We start from the raw sequence: 17,437 nt of genomic DNA on the forward strand, positions 1-17,437 counted from the left end.
TTTGGGAGGCCAATGGGGGCGGATCACTGGAGCTCAGGAGTTCGAGACCAGCCTGGCCAACAAGGGTGAAACACCATCTCTACTAAAAATACAAAAATTAGCCGGGCATGGTGGCGGGCACCTGTAATCCCAGCTATTCTGGAGACTGAGGCAGAAGAATCGCTTGAACCCAGGAGGCAGAGGTTGTAGTGAGCCGAGATCACGCCATTGTACTCCAGCCTGGGCAACAAGAGCAAAACTCTGTCTCAAAAATAATAAATAAATAAATAAATAGAAGGCTGATGATAAAAACAGCAATCTCCTGTCTACCTCCAGTCCTACACCTCCCAGCCTGCACTCCTTTCATTGCTTTCTAGCTTCCAAAGATGTGTTAAAGTTTCTTATCTGCTGCTGCATTCTTTTCATCCTTGTAGGTTTATACAAAGCTTTTCTATTGCTTTACTGTCATTTAGTGAGGCTTCAAGAGACAAAATTAACATGCACAACCTGCCACTTTTAATTAGAAGCATAAAATCCAGGCTGATTTTGGACGTTAACACGGAGTGAATGGGATACATCAAAGAATGGTTGGCTGCTTGTTTTATAGAGGTCCCACTGGTAACAGGATGGTAGTGACGATGGCGGTGAGGACAGACCGGTGAAGGGAGAACCCAGAGGCTTGTGGGGAGAAAGGGTTTTTGTGATTAGGAAGAGACGGAGGTAGGCCCCTCGGCCAGCTCCAGCAGGATAGAGACAACAACATACAGCGCACAGGGAATTCGTGCCTCAGCGTCACAGTCCATGGCATGAGGACTGCTGGCCAGCTCATCCCAGTTCTGCTCCATGATAGGTTTCACCTGCAAGGAAACCCACCAGATTGTAAAAGCTAGGAATAATGATATACCAGAAATGGCAAATATTTGGCCACACTCCTTACTGCTGAGCCGACAGGCAGACGTAATAATCCATCATGGCACTCTTTCCTGCAGAGCCCAGGGAGCTTCATACTCTCTCAACATAGTGGCAGGCTCTGCTAGTCAATCTGCACTGGAACTCAAGATCACACCAGCTGCTATCCTGAGACTAACCAATTTACACCCCTCTCTTGCCCACAGATAAACAACAGAGCCTAAAGAACCCATTACAAATTGTCCTGGCAACTCTGTGTCCAGGGATTTGTTACAAACCAGCTGCATGGATGTGAGCTGGCAGAAAACCATGGAATAAGAAGGGGCTGTACCCTGGGACTTCTGGGTCCCTTGAGCATATGGGCATTCCCTTCCACTATGACCCTGGCCCTCAGCCCAGGCTGTCTCACCTGGTCCTTCAACAGAGGAAGGGTCCCCTTCTCCAGGGCCTCAGCCACAAGATGCTGCTCCTCAGATAGCTCTGGGGGTAAAGAAAGAGAGTGGTTGGCAAAAAGGAGAGATACATGGTGGGACAGGGCCTCAGTGGCTGATCACACCCAGAACATGCATCATCAAAAGGTTCCAGAGAGCCCCTGGGAGTGCTAGATGAGAGTTGCTCCAAACGGGCCTCAGCTGCGACTCCTGCTTCCCTCTCGACCTGCAGGAGGTCATAGACGAGGAACCAGCCTCTCAATGCCTGGCCTGAGGGACATGAAGGGGTACCCCCCTGTGAACTGTGAAGAGCAACGTGCAGCCCCTCCTCCCAAGATGTGACTTCCCACAGGCCTCTCTGCTCACACTTCCTCCACCCCAGCCTACAGCGAGACCCTTCCTCACCTAGCAAGGCATCCAGGAAGTCCAGAATGGCCTCTGTGCGCGCTCCTACCAAGATCCCAGCAGCATTAAAAAGGCTGCTTAGGAGAGGATTGACTGGGTCCTCCATCTGCAGCTCCCCGAAAATCAGGACCTCAGATATCTAGGGCCAGGAGTTGTGGGAGATGAGCACCAGTCTCACCAGAGCAGACCATCCTCACTGTGCCAACTGCCCTCCCCTCTGGCTCCTCTCTCTCTCTGCCCCAGTGCCTTCTTAGGGGCTCTTACTTTTTGCTCTAGATCCTGCCAAAGCTCCTCCCTGCCGAGGCACTTAGTGAGGAAGTTTAGCACATCTTTCCTCTTGTCCTCCGTCAGTTCCTGGAGGACACTTTCCATGTTCTCCAACTTCTCCTTCATGTTTCTGGAATCCTCCGAACCCAGAGACTTTCCTGTAGAGGCAGCAGTTGAGAACCTGGGCCACCCAGCCCAAAAGGCTTTACTTCTGAGGCTCTGTTATTTGTCTGCCTGTCTTCTGGAGACCACCTCTTTGTATCTTCCCTTCTTCCAATCTTTCCGTGTTAAAATTAAGCATCCTTCTTCCGAGATACCTACCATCATTGCCTCCCACTGACCCCACTTCCATCTTCCATCTCCCCAGCTCACCCCCAGTCTAGTCCCAATCCCAAATTCTTCTCCACCTCCCGGAAAAAACAAAAACTTCGTTATTTGGTCCTTGCCATTCAAAGTGCAGTCCTCAGGCCACACTGGAAGTAATTAGGATTTGGAGAAAGTTAAAGCAGTGGTTCTCAACCTTGACTGCATGAGAATCACCTGAGGAGTTACTCCGAATCCTGAGGTCCAGGCCATACCCCCACAATTAAGTCAGAGTTTCTGGAGATGGGACTCAGTCGCCACTAGTTTTAAAGTTCCCCCGTGTGATTTCAGGGTATAACCAATGAGAACCACTGCGTTTAGAGGAGACAGACTCAGCCTCCAGACTAAAGTTGAAACCTGCTAGGCAGTGCCCCTCCTTCATACCTACTCAGCTGACCCCACCTGAGCAGCAGTCTTGAGCCACTCAGGGTGGGTTGGTGCAGCCACCCTGAACACACTTGGCTATCACCCTTACCTAAACAGGATGAAGCACCATCCTTCTCTGCAGAGAGAGGAAGAGTTATTTCAGAATCTTTAGATCACCTCCAGTCCCCTGCAGACTTCTCTTCCCAGTGATGGAAGTTTTCACGCTTGCAATCTGAGCCCTCACGGGTGACGGGTGGTACCAGGGAGCCTGCATCCTCATCAGTGTGTGTCAATGGGAAAGCACTGTATTTGCAGACCCCTCCCATATCCTCAAAAACAGGCAGTCATAGGACCGTGCCTAGATGACTGAGGAAGAAGCTAAGGCCCAGAAAGGGGGCAGCATACACTCAGTCGCTCTGCAAATTTGGGTCAGACTTTTCTATCCCTTTCCAACCTCTCTTAGGCAGTACAACCCTGCTGGCATCAAGGGGAAAACCTAGAAATTCCAGAGGAAGCCACACAATTCAGAATCACAGGGACCTTCTAGTCTTACTCCTTTATTTCAAAGTCAGGAAAGGGCAGGCACGGTGGCTCACGCATGTAATCCCAGCACTTTGGGAGGCCGCAGTGGGTGGATCACTTGAGGTCAGGAGTTTGAGATCAGCCTGGCCAACATATAGTGAAACACTGTCTTTATTAAAAATAAAAATAAAATTTAAAAAAAACTTAGCTGGGCATGGTGGTGGGCACCTGTAATCCCAGCTACTTGGGAGGCTGAGGCAGGAGAATTGCTTGAACCCAGGAGGTAGAGGTTGCAGTGAGCCGAGATCACACCACTGCACTCTAGCCTGGGTGACAGAGCAAGACTCTGTCTCAAAAAATTAAATTAAACTAAAATAAAGTCAGGAAAACTGTGACTTGAGAGGCTGTAGAGCTAGTGAGTGGCAGGGTGGGACTAGACCCTGAGACTGCCTGACTCCAGTCCAGGACCCTTTTCACAGCCAGTGCTGTCATGCTGGAACTGGCCAAGTCATTTAATTGTGCTTCCTAGGCCAAAAAGCCTTCAGGGAGGGCTGTAAGCTCAGGATCCAGCTGACTGCCAGCACAAAGTTGTCCTAGGAGCAGCCTGGAAACCCTAGTCCAACGTACAATCCAGACTCTTCTCCAACAGGCTAATTTTTCTCCTGCGTTTGCCATGGTTCCCACCTGTGGGTGCATCCTACCACATCCTTGGACCTAACCACTTTATAATTTCATTTTTAAAAATAGTGTTCTTGCCCATTCTGAAACGACGAACAGGAAGCCCAGCAGCTCACTCACCTTCTGGAAAGGATTTTGTTTTGTCCCTCAAACAAATATCGAAACAAGCACCAAAAAGGGAGGGAAAAAACAAGTTATTGGAGAGACCAGTTCTCACTCTGTAAGTTCCCTTTCTCCAGTCCCTCTCAATCCCCACACCAGCCTCCAATAAAAAAAAAAAAAAAAGACAACTGTTCTTTTTTTTTTTTTTTTTTTTTTTTGAGATAGAGTTTTGCTCTTGTTGCCTAGGCTGAAGTGCAATGGTGAGATCACGGCTCACTGCAACCTCTGCCTCCCAGGTTCAAGCAATTCTCCTGCCTCAGCCTCCCAAGTAGCTGGGATTACAGGCACACGCCACCACACCTGGCTAATATTTATATATTTCATAGAGACAGGGTTTCACCACTTTGGCCAGGTTGGTCTCAAACTCCTGACCTCAGGTGATCCACCCACCTTGGCCTCCCAAAGTGCTGGGATTACAGGCGTGAGCCACCACACCCAGCCAAAAAAGACAATTATTCTCTTTAGAGACTGGGAGAGGAGTTAACGACTCTTATGTCATGTTCAGGCAAACCCTGAGTCAGCGGGTCCAGGTCCCCAGGCCACAGCATGGAGCCTCAGTCCTTCCTAGTGCTGAATCCACCCTTTTCCCTGGACCCCTCCACAACCTCCAAGCTCACCAGACACCCACCCTAGGCTGACAGAGTCTGGTTGAATCCCACCCCCCACCTCACTGGTGTGTTTAGGTCTCCCCATCCTGTTCCCCATCAGCCTTTGCTTATTCATCGTCTCCTTTGTTGGGGAAGACAAGCTGCTTTACTCAATAGCTCAGGACCCGATTTGGGAGGATGGTCACTTCCCTTTGGCCCTAGGAAAAAGCAGCTCACATTGACAGATCCCCAGGTGCATTATCTTGCCTGATTTCCCAAACAATCCTGTGAGGCAGTCACAGGATTGTATCCCCATTTTATAGACGAGAAAACTGAGGCTCTGAGGGGTCAGCAGGTGAGTCCGTCTCACAGCTAAAAACAGTGGCAGAGCTGAAATTTGAACCCACGTCTGATGCCAAAACTCATCCTGTTGCCACTGTTCATTCAACAAATGTTTACTGAGGAGTTGCTTTGTTCTAGGCACCATGGCTCCTGTCCTCCTGCCTCCTAGAAAGGAGACAGACAAACAAGCAAAAATACACTTGTGTAATGATGAACCATGGGAAATGTACAATGAAAATGAAGGCTGGGCGCAGGGCTCACACCTGTAATCCCAGCACTTTGGGAGGCCAAGGTGGGTGGATTGCTTGAGCCCAGGAGTTTGAGACAGCCTGGACAACATAGCAAGACCTCATGTCTATTTAAAAAAAAAAAAGAAAGAAAATGAAAATGAAAAGAGAGCATCGCTAGAGAGTAACAAGGGAGGGACTGGGCAATGCCACCCACCCTTTCCTGGGGCAATGTGGCCAAGAGCAGCAGGGCTGCTAGGAGAGGAGTGAAGGAAGAGTCTAGGGCTGGCATTGCCTTGACCTGCGGTGCGTGGGCCAACGCTGACCTTCACAGTTCCTGCCTCCCAGGATCCTAACCTTGTGTTCATAGCTGAGATGACTGAAAAATCTCGTTTCCGAATTTATATTGCCGGTCGCTTTTCAGGGTTTCTTTCTTTACCATCTCCAGAGTTTCTGTCACCAGACACAGGTTTTCTCTCCTATTAATTGATCGGAATGAAAAGGGTAGTTCCCTCTTCAGCTTCCTGGAGACAGTAGAGAGAGATCAGAGTTGAGGATCTCAGGGTCTTACCACCCACTGACTCTTCTCCCTCTCCGTGAGCCAGCTCCCATTTAAGATTAATCGTTTCTGAGACTGGAAAACCAAGGAACACAGCACCCCATCGCAGTTCACTTTACCCACCTTGGGGTGGAGGTAGGGGTGGGGTACAAAGTAGGGCGAGAGGCCGGGTATGGTGGCTCTCGCCTGTAATCCCAGCATTTTGGGAGGCTGAGGTGAGTGGATCACCAGGCACACATCTGTAATCCCAGCTACTCAGGAGGCTGAGACAGGAGAATCACTTGAACCCGGGAGGCAGAGGTTGCAACGAGCCAAGGCTGCACCATTGCACTGCAGGCTGGGCAACAAAGAAAGACTCCATCTCAAAATAAATAAGTAAATAAATAAATACAAACAAAGTGGGGCAAGAATTCACTAGCATTTATGGAGGATTACAATGTGCCAGCTGTGAGACACACTTTTCCACTTAACCTTCACAATCCTGTGACGGTAGGCAGAATTACATCCACTTTCCACGTAAAGATACTGAGGCTTAGTGACAGGTTGTGAATGGTCCAAGGCCACACAGGTAGTAAGTGTAGAGCTGGGATTCAAACCCTGGTCAGTGTAAATCCAAAGGGAGTGCCCTTCCCATGACACTGAGATAGGCATCTGTGAAGCCCAGACACCCTCTTCTCTGACGAGGGACTCCAGTTCCTTGCACCAGTCCCTGGAGCCAGCTGCACCACCTGCCCTTAGGCTCATGAAGCATCTGATTCCATTCCCGCTGGAGGAAACTCATGTTATGACCTAAAATGTCTGATGGAGTTTCTATTTGCAATCAAAAGGCCCTCAAGGAAGACATGGGTCCCTGCCTCCAATGACCTTCCCCTACCTATCCAGTGCCCCCACCCCACATATAGATACCAATACCCTCACCTGACAAACAAGCATTCTATAGTAGAAAACACTGAGGCCGGGCGCAGTGGCTCAAGCCTGTAATCCCAGCACTTTGGGAGGCCGAGACGGGCGGATCACGAGGTCAGGAGATCGAGAGCATCCTGGCTAACACGGTGAAACCCCGTCTCTACTAAAAAAATACAAAAAACTAGCCGGGTGAGGTGGTGGGCGCCTGTAGTCCCAGCTACTCAGGAGGCTGAGGCAGGAGAATGGCGTAAACCCGGGAGGCGGAGCTTGCAGTGAGCTGAGATCCGGCCACTGCACTCCAGCCTGGGCGACACAGTGAGACTCCGTCTCAAAAAAAAAAAAAAGAAAAGAAAAGAAAACACTGAGCTCTCTCAGAAAAATGCCGAGGGCCCTCCCTACTGTGGTAGGGAGGGGTAATTCAAAGGACCAGTAAAGTTTTATTGTAAGCCTTTGTTTTTAATTTATTAATAAAAAAAGAGGGGGCCTGGGCGGAGTGGCTCACACCTGTAATCCCAGCACTTTGGGAGGCCAAGGCAGGTGGATCACCTGAGGTCAGGAGCTCGAGACCAGCCTGGCCAACATGGTGAATGAAACCCTGTCCCTACTAAAAATACAAAAATTAGCCAGGCATGGTGGCGGACACCTGTAGTCCCAGCTCCTCAGGAGGTTGAGGCAGAAGAATCTCTTGAATCCAGGAGGCAAAGGTTGCAGTGAGCCAAAAATGGGCCATTGCACTCCAGCCTGGGCAACAAAAGTGAAACTCCATCTCAAAAAAAAAAAAAAAAAAGGAAAGGAAAGGAAAAGGAAAAAGGCACCTGCTCCCACTCCATTCAAGGAGAGCGAGGCCAGGAAAACTGCGGGGCACCTTCCCCTGAGCTACTCCTCAATCTCCAACAATCCCAGCTGAGGAAAACAACCACAGAACTATTGTTGAGGGCATGGCTAGTAATGTCCTCTTGAATTGGAAGCACCTGCCCACCAGCTACCAGCACCTCTGTGGCATTTGATTGGTGCCACCCTGCTGGGGTGGGGTGGCTGCACTCCATGCAGGAAATGTCCTCCAAGGGGTGCTTTGCTTTCATTGTACTTCACTTCAGCTCTCTTTCACTCAGTACCTACTATGTGCTTGGAGTCAATACAGAAAGGTTAGTAAAGTCAGTCCCTTGTCACAGGTTGCTTCCAGTCAAGTGGGAAAGACGAACATGGAAGCCACTGGCTTGCCCACAAGGCAGAGGCAAACAAGCACAAAATACTGATGTGGGCAGCTCAGTGCAGGAGAGCAGAGGAGAGCAAAGGAGAGTGCCTCTTAAACCACCAGGTTTGGAGGCGGAGGTTGCAGTGAGCCAAGATCGCGCCATTGTACTCTAGCCTGGTCGACAGAGCGAGACTCCGTCTCAAAAAAAAAAAAAAAACAAAACACCAGGTTTGTCCAAGTCAGAGGAATTAACCATCCTGGGGAACAGCAGGGATGTGAGTGAACTGGGGGCATCAGAAGGCTTCCTGGAGGCTGCTCCTGAGTAAATAAGAAGGTTTTCTGGAGGCAGAGAAGAGGAAGGCATGCTTGTGTAAAGGGCAGGCTGGAGTAATCCTGGAAGTAGAGAGTGAGAGGCTGCCCTAGAGAGCCAGTCCCCTACAAAGCTAATGAAAAGCAGGGAAAATAAAAATAAAAATAAATAAATAAGTAAAAGAGCAGGTCCGCCACCCTTGAATCCCTTGGTGCCCAAGATGGGCTTCTTCCCCTCCTTCCCTGCTGCCCAACTCCAACCTCACCTGTTCTCAAGGGTATCCAGATACTGCTGGGATATCCAGTTCTCAGATATCTCAATTTTCTGATCGTGGGAGCCCTAGAAGCTGCCTGAAATTGTTATTTTTTTGGGCAATTTCACTATCAACTTTCCCTTTGAGTCTACATTATCCAGAATTTGAAACTCAGCCTTTTGACCTGGAAAGAGAATGGTAAAGGTCACTCTGGAGCGGACCCCCAAAAGATCTCTCTCCAAAAAACCCTCCTTGGGGCAGCCCCATCCTGGGCTCCATGCCACCATCCCCCTCCCTTCTGAGGGAGCGCTCCAGCTGCGGCTGTCCAGGAAATGCTGTTCTCACCAGAAGCTCAGTTACCTGGGGTCACAGGATCCCAGAATGGAGCCCACTCCTCCACCTTCTTACCACACGACCTTGGGTAAGTCGCTTAACCTCTTTGTTTCTTCATCTACAGTAGGAGAATATTACTAATGTTTATTTCCTATATTTAGGGAAATTAAGGCCAGGCGCAGTGGCTCACGCTTGTAAACCCAGAACTTTGAGAGGCTGTGGCAGGCAGATCACTTGAGGTCAGGAGTTTGAGACTAACTTGGCTGATATGGTGAAACCCCGTCTCTACTAAAAAATACAAAAATTAGGGCCAGGCGCGGTGGCTCATGCCTGTAATCCTAGCACTTTGAGGTCAGGAGTTCAAGACCAACCTGGCCAACATGGTGAAACTCCATCTCTACCAAATTAGTCAGGGGTGGTGGCACGTGCCTGTAATTCTAGCTACTTGGGAGGCCGAGGCAGGAGAATCGCTTGAACCTGGGAGGCGGAGGCGAAGGTTGCAGTGAGCCAAGATCAAGTCACTGCACTCCAGCCTGGGCGACAGCCAGACTCCATCTCAAAAAAAAAAAAAAAAAAAAAAAAAAAAAAAAAAAAAAAAAAAAAAAAGCAGTTATGTTGCTGTTGTTTGTATGAACCACACAAGTATAAAGTGAGGCAACCCTGGAAAGTCACCCACATGCATGGACTCTGCCCTGATTGATCAGGTACTAATAAGGGCCTTGGTTCTGAGTCAGTTGCCGCCCCAGGGTTCGTGGATGATATGTGGGCATGCTGAAGGGGCTGCGTGCCTTTGTCTCCAACCTCCCAGATGGGAACTTACAGGGGAGGAAGAGCTCCCATTGCTAGGTTTTGGAGGCAGGACTGGATTTCCAAAGACAAATCAATCCATTTTGGAACTGGTGACAGAATTGGAAACAGTGCCTGAAATCACTATTTGTGTGTACACGAGACACAAATGTCTTAGGGACCATTTGCGTCTTGAGCAGTGTAAAAGAAAAGAAAAATATCAGAGAGAAAAAGAAAAAGAAAAACGATGTGCACAAAGAATACTATATGAAGAAGAGGAAAAAGAGTAACTTCTGGTAGAGAAACCTGACAAACATTACCTCAGCCAGGTGATCAAGGTCAACATCAACAGTGATAGGTCATGTTGATAGTACATACCCCTGATGTGATGTAATAGGAATGGTACTTTACCTCTGTGGTCTTCCTCCCTGAGACCCAGAACCCAGTCTAACCATGAAAAAAACATCAAATTCCAACAGAGGGACATTCTACACTATCCCTGACCAGTACTGCTCAAAACTGCCAAGATTATCCCAAACAGGCAAAGTCTGAGAAACTGTCACAGCCAAGAGGAGCCTAAGGAGACAAGACAACTAAATGTAATGTGGGATCCTGGATGGGATTCTGCAATAGAAAAAGGACACTAGGTCAAAACTAAGATAACATGGGCTGGGTGCGGTGGCTCATGCCTATAATCCCAGCACTTTGGGAGGCCAAGGCGGGCGGATCACCTGAGGTCAGGAGTTCAAGACCAGCCTGGCCACATGGCGAAACGCTGTCTCTACTAAAAATACAAAAAATTAGCCGGGTGTGGTGGCGTGCACCTGTAATCCCAGCTACTTAGGAGGCTGAGGCAGAAGAACCACTTGAACCTAGAGGCAGAGGTTGCAGTGAGCCGAGATTGTGCCACTGCACTGCAGCCTAGGCAACAGAGCGACACTCCATCTCAAAAAAAAAAAAAAAAAGTTAATATGAATAAAGTATGGACTTTAATAACAAACAAAAAATCCTATGGACTTTAGTAACAAACAAAAAATTCTATGCACACTTTTTTTTCTTTTTGAGACGGAGTCTCTTGCTTTGTCGCCAGGCTGGAGTGCAGTGGCATAATCATGGCTCACTGCAACCTCCACCTCCCGGGTTCAAGCAATTCTCCTGCCTCAGCCTCCCGAGTAGCTGGAATTACAGGCATGCGACACCACACCCAGCTAATTTTTGTATTTTTAGTAAAGACAGGGTTTTGCCATGTTGGCCAGGCTGGTCTCAAACTCCTGACATCAAGTGATCTGCCCACCTTGACCTCCCAAAGTGCTGGGATTACAGGCATGTGCCATTGCGCCCAGCTAATTTTTGTATTTTTAGCAGAGACAGGGTTTCGCCATGTTGGCCAGGCTGGACTTGAACTCCTGACCTCAAGTGATCCACCCGCCTCGGTCTCCCACAGTGCTGGAATTACAGGCGTGAGCCACGTGCCCAGCCCTATGCACACTTTAACTGCACCATCAGCATTACATAGTTACAAAATAACCCATTTAAATAGGGAGCAGACCAAGCTAAAAAATCAATTCAAATTACCAATTCCCATTATTGTAAGGATTTTCTTTTTTAAGTTTGGTTTCACCTCTGCCTCCGAATTTTGTATGCACACAGATGAGCTTTTCCTTAAAGGAAGTTGACTGACTTAGTCAATTTTTTTTTTCCAGACTTACACTTTGCCCTGTCCCTGAGGAGTAATATTATTGTGGCAAAACATCCTAGTTCTGGGTTAGAGTATTTTTCCATTTTCAGTGAATTGATCATTTGGCAAACTGATTTTTCTTTTTTTTTTTTTTTTGAGAGCTGGCTTTTAGCAAATTGGCTCTTGGCAGTTTACTTTTCAGAGCATTGACTCAGTCTTTGAAAAATGCGAATCTGAAATTTCTCCAAAAGTCCCTTGCTTGCTTAACGAAACTCCACTTGTGGAAAGGCCCACCACCTCCAAGTAATCTGGGTACCGCTCTCGGTCACTTAAAACACTTCCTGGCACATTGTAATACTCTAAAACTGCTCAGGGCTGTTAGAGCTCTTTTCCATCTTTTGGCATGAGACCTCATAAAAAGAAACAGACTGTATCAGAGAGGTCTGAGCTATGAACTCCTTGCCACTTCTCATATTATGAAATATTTTTTCACACTGTGAAATATAATGAACTCCTCACCATATTCCAGCGTGGGCTCCAAGTGACAGTTTGACACTTAAACCCAGGGGCTTCTGAAACCCAAGTACCCCAGGAATAACTGAGATCAGAGGCAGGAGGATGGAATAATTGACTCTTCCATAAATTCCCCCAATATCTTAGGGATTTCTGCTCATCAGCAACTCCCCTTTCAGTCTTGACAGCCAGGGAACATGAAAGGATAGTAAGAATCACCACCATGACCACCAGATGATGGGAGCTAACTTTTATTAAGTGCTCCTTTTGTGGCAGACTGTGATAAATGATTCACATAATTTGTTCTAATTTGATTCTTTTTTTTTTTTTTTTTTTTTTTTTGAGACAGAGTCTTGCTCTGTCGCCCAGGCTGGAGTGCAGTGGCACGATCTCGGTTCACTGCAACCTGAGCCTTCTGAGTTCAAGCGATTCTCCTGCCTCAGCCTCCTGAGTAGCTGGGACTACAGGCACGTGCCACCATGCCTGGCTAATTTTTTATATATATTTTTTAGTAGAAATGGGGTTTCACCGTGTTAGACAGGATGGTCTTGATCTTCTGACCTCATGATCCGCCCACCTCGGCCTCCCAAAGTGCTGGGATTACAGGAGTGAGCCACCGTGCCCGGCCCTCATTTGATTCTTTTTTTTTTTTTTTTTTTTTGAGACGGAGTCTCGCTCTGTCGCCCAGGCTGGAGTGCAGTGGCCGGATCTCAGCTCACGGCAAGCTCCGCCTCCCGGGTTCACGCCATTCTCCCGCCTCAGCCTCCCGAGTAGCTGGGACCACAGGCGCCCGCCACCTCGCCCGGCTAATTTTTTGTATTTTTTTAGTAGAGACGGGGTTTCACCGTGTTAGCCAGGATGGTCTCGATCTCCTGACCTCGTGATCCGCCCGTCTCGGCCTCCCAAAGTGCTGGGATTACAGGCTTGAGCCACCGCGCCCGGCCCCTCATTTGATTCTTACAACAGTCCTCTAGAGTTGACACATGAGGAAACTGAAACTTAGAGCAATACAACAACTTGTCCAAAGGTCACCCAGCTGATAAGAGGCAGAGCCAGGCTTTGAAACCAGGTGCTTCCAGCCCTAAAGCCTGCATCCTTTCTTAACCAGTAAGCAAACTGCCCTCACTTACTTATCCACTTCAATGATAAACACACAAGAAGAGCTCTGCTAAATTAAAAGCAGATTGTTTTACAAGGGAAAAATGGGAAAGAAAGACCATTTAGGAATGGTTTCCAATGGAAATAAATCTCCACTTCTCCCACTCTCCTCCCACCATGCAGCTCTTCCGTGCATTTCTTAAATTAAGGTGTGTGGATGTGTACAAACAAATTCCACAGTTTCGTTGATTGGTTGATTTGGTTGATAACAATGGTGAATTGAGAAAGAGATGGAATACAAATGGTCAAGTCCTCCTGGCTGGCCACCTGTCATCTACCTTATACTGACCTTGGAGCCCAGAATCCAGTTCATCTAACCGCTTGTCCCCATCTGTGTCCAGAATGTCCATCAGGGTGAGGCCATCGTGTAGTGCCGGCATCCAAAGACAGTTCTCTTCTCCTCCACCAGATGGAAGCAGTGGGATCTATCAGCATCAATGAGGCTTCTAACAGCAATCATATCCCCTCCAGCATCCATCTCCTTAACTACAATTCTTGTGATTTCCTCAAATATGCTGAACATTGCACCTGGACTGACTCGGAAATAGAAGCCAATTTCAGTTTTTGGAAGGAGGGTATTGGTTCAAGTATTTAAATCTTCCACATTTGGCAGCCTGAGGTGTCAGGCCTCTGAGCCCAAGCTAAGCCATCATATTCCCTGTGACCTGCACATATACATCCAGACGGCCTGAAGCAACTGTGTTGTAACCAAGAGAGTTGTAGAGAAATGCCACACTACGAGACTCATTCAGGAGTCCTTTATTGCCGGCGACCGAGAGACGGCTAGCACTCAAAATTTTCTCGGCCCCGAAGAAGGGGCTAGATTTTCTTTTATCCTTTGGTGTAGAAAGGGGAGGGGGAGCCTCACTGAAGCAATCTTACAGAAGTAAAACAGGCAAAAAAAGTTTAAAAAGACAAATGGTTACGGAAAAACAAACAGTTCCAGGTGCAGGGGCTTTAAATCTATCACAAGGTGATAGACATGAGGGCTTTGGGTACCATCAACCAGACACAAATGTGGGGGCTTAGGGTACTATCAACCAGATGAATTCCTGGGAACTGCGGATATAGCTTGCCACAGTATCTTATCAGTTAATTGCATTCTTGGATGTGCTGGGAGTCAGCTTGCACAAGTTAAGTCCTTGAGGAAGGGGGGTGGGTAAGGGGCAGCAAGTGAAAGAGCCAAAATGCAGTTTGTCTGGCTCTCTCAGCTAAGGGAGAATCAATTCAGGTTAAAACAAGGTAGGGTATCACAACTGAAGATCCACAAAAGAAGTGAAAATAGCCTTAACTGATGACACTCCACCATTGTGATTTGTTCCTGCCCCACCCTGATATGATATAGTCTCCCCTGCCCTTAAGAAGGTACTTTGTAATATTCTCCTGCCCTTAAGAAGGTACTTTGTAATATTCTCCTGCCCTTAAGAAGGTACTTTGTAATATTCTCCTGCCCTTGAGAATGTACTTTGTAAGCCTATCCCAAGCCAGTAAGAACTGATGATAATCCCACCACACTTTGCTGACTCCTTTTTCGGACTCAGAGCACCTGCACCCAGGCGAAATAAACGCCTGGTTGCTCACACAAAGCCTGTTTGGTGGACTTTCTTCACACAGACACACATGACATGAGGTCAGGGAAGAACCAAAGGTTTCAGGACAACCACTACCTGGAATGATTTGCCTGCCTTACTTCTAGAAGGTGAGACAGCCATGACTCAGTAAAGAGGGCTAAACATCACAGATCCCAGATTCTCCTCTGCCCCTCATGAAACCCATCTGGAGGAAAAAAGTAGCAGCTACTGTCCCAAACAGGGAAAGTGAGACCCATTTTCTACATCTCCCTCTGCAGAGTTGCCCCCTTGTTCCAAGGGGCCTGAGGGATGGAAAGGCAGGCCCACCACGCCCCAGCCAGATTAGTGCCAACGTTGACGAACAGAGGAACCAGAGACGGATGAGGGGCACGATTGCCAGACTTCACATTACTAACCTCAACTGGTCGTTTCTTCCCTTGGCTCTGATTCTTGGGCTCCCTGCCTTGCTGTATTCTGCAAGGCAGTTGGATGGGTGCCTCCCTACCAACAATTTCCCAATGAGGTGGTGGTAAGTTGGCCTCAGAAGAAGCAAAAGCTTCCTGGGATCCACTTCCCCATCCTACCTTTGGTCACCTTCCCCTACATCCCTTCTGCCTGTTCCAGGCACTTATCCACTCACTGCTTCCTTCTCTGTCTCTGCCCCCATCATGGTGGTTGACTCTCAATTCACCACCACCCTGGGAATTCCAGGTGTCTGGAAAGACAGTACTCGGGAACCACAGGCCCATCTCAAGTGGTACCCACCTCCTCTCTGACCTCAGCTGTTCACCAGAAATGGAAGTTGTAAGAATCCCCGCTGCAGATCTCTGCACAGTTCCTGGCCTCTGAATCTCAGGAAGCTAAAATAATGAAATCGAAAGTTGTCCAGGTGTGGAACTTCCTGGACGGGTGGGTATGGCTGGGTGCCCCACCTCCCAAGCCTTTAGATAAGCCATGTTATAACTAAGCTGGAGGCAGATAAGGTCAGAACCTCTTCTTCTTGGACCCAAGCAGTGCATAGGAGATCCTGATATGTATTCTAGGTGAGTTTGGGCCAGACAATGGTGCACACCACGGCGCCCTGGGCCATGCAATTCAGTGTGTTTGGAATAGAGAAATGGAACATGAGTAGGTATCAAGCGCCAGCAGGCAATGGCTATGTCTGTGCCAGGGACATGAGGACTGTAACCCAGCAGAACCAGCTGCCCAAATGCCATGCGATGGTCAACACTGAAGACCCGGGACAATAGCAGCTAACACCTGGAGGGAACAGGGTGGGCCTGTGAGGAGCACTCAGCCTCCCTCCCCATCCGTGCTCCTGTGTACACTCTCAAGGAGATGCTGCTCTTCCTTATCTGGATGCCACCCAGCTTCTCCACCTACCTCCTTCTCCAGGGAGAGGCCTCTGGCCTCACCCGTGTCCTCTCTCAGAGATAACCACCCTGGTGAGCCCAGCCTGTCTTCCGGCCTCTGCATGCCTCAGTTCTGAAAGAACATTTGAAGGGATGACAGAGGCCAGGCATGGTGGCTCACACCTGTAATCCCAACACTTTGGGAGGCTGAGGCAGGCAGATCACTTGAGGCCAGGAGTTCAAGACCAGCCTGGCCAACATGGCGAAACCCCGTCTCTACCAAAAAAAAAAAAAAAAAAAATTAGCCAGTTGTTGTGGCACACACCTGTAATCCCAGCTACTCAGGAGGCTGAGGCAGGAGAATCGCTTGAACCTGGGAAGCGGAGGTTGCAGTGAGCTAAGATGGTGCCACTGCACTCCAGTCTAGGTGACAGAGCAAGACTCAGTCTCAAAAAAATAAATAAATAGAGATGACGGTGGTGATAGTAACAATTATAATAATAATATGGCTACCATATATTATTTACTATATGCCAGGCACAGTACTAATGCTCACAACAGCCCTAGGAGGCATTATCCTTACACAACAGTGGAAGAAACTGAAGCTCAGAGAAGTTGACACAGCAACATGGCTAACAAGTGGCAAAGCTGGGATTCGAATCCAGATCGTTGTTGATGTTCCCCAGCACCTCACCCTGACTGTACTCTTGCAGGCTGGTGAAAGCAACCAGGGCACCCCTACTCCCAGGATGAGAGCAGTGGCTGTATTTCTCTTTCCAATAATGTGTGGGCTCTACTGGGAGAGGGCCAGTGGCTGGACTTGAGCAAATATCCCACATCCCTGACACTCACTCCAAGGGTGCTGTGATGGCAGACCAGGGCCAGAGACCCCAGGCTGCTGGGGGCAGCCCCTCCCTTCTATCTGGGACTTTGTGCCTCTCCTGAGAATAGCAGCTCATACTGCGCAGAACACGCTGGAAGGTCAGTGCCCTCGTGAGATAAGGATTCCTTGCTATAGGACTCCTCTCTCCTAGCCATAGTGGCCTCAGAAAGTCCCCAGAACCTCTTCCCCTGCCACTCAGGCTTATGGTGGGAGCAGGAAGTATGAAAAGTCCCCTCCACTGAAAGGCCAGAAGGAAACGCAGCGCTCCCAGGGGAGAGGTGACTGGGGAAAGGCCTTGGGGAGAGAAGTGAGAAACTGGAGAAGGGCTGGGGATTTACTGGGAAGGACTGGGCACCGCCTGGGACCCTGGTTCCATGTGTAAACCATTGCTGGACTGCCCCCCTCCCTGGCCATGGCACAGGTCACCCCAGCCTGTGGGGCCAAGGCGCAAGACCAGTCGGAGAACAGCCAGGCAAAAGCACAGAGAATTTTGCTCTCTGACTACTGCTGCCGTGGCCGCCAGTTCCCTCACAGCCCCCTTGGGGGATTTCCCTGCTGAAGCCAGCAGAAAGCCCAGCAGTCCCAGCGCCCCTCCCGCCACCGTCAGAGCTGCACTGATACCCCACCAGCACCTCAGCCGGAGCTGTGCCCACACCCCTGCCCCCTCCCTCAGCCTTCCAGGAAGCAGAGGCCAGACACAGG

General features: G+C 48.9%; 1 protein-coding gene across 1 annotated transcript; it reads right to left on the reverse strand.

The window, feature by feature from the left end:
* Nucleotides 1–472: 472 nt before the first annotated feature.
* GSDMB (gasdermin B) lies at nt 473–13,452 on the reverse strand. Its single transcript, XM_025362302.1, is given in 12 exon segments — nt 473–836; nt 1,298–1,368; nt 1,725–1,863; nt 1,989–2,149; nt 2,830–2,856; nt 4,041–4,089; nt 4,813–4,887; nt 5,596–5,617; nt 5,619–5,762; nt 8,474–8,645; nt 13,219–13,293; nt 13,296–13,452. Coding segments are annotated over 12 exon segments (1,245 nt in total). The 3' UTR covers nt 473–683.
* Nucleotides 13,453–17,437: the final 3,985 nt, after the last annotated feature.

This window comes from Theropithecus gelada, chromosome 16 (assembly GCF_003255815.1).
Source record: "Theropithecus gelada isolate Dixy chromosome 16, Tgel_1.0, whole genome shotgun sequence".
NCBI lineage: Eukaryota > Metazoa > Chordata > Mammalia > Primates > Cercopithecidae > Theropithecus > Theropithecus gelada.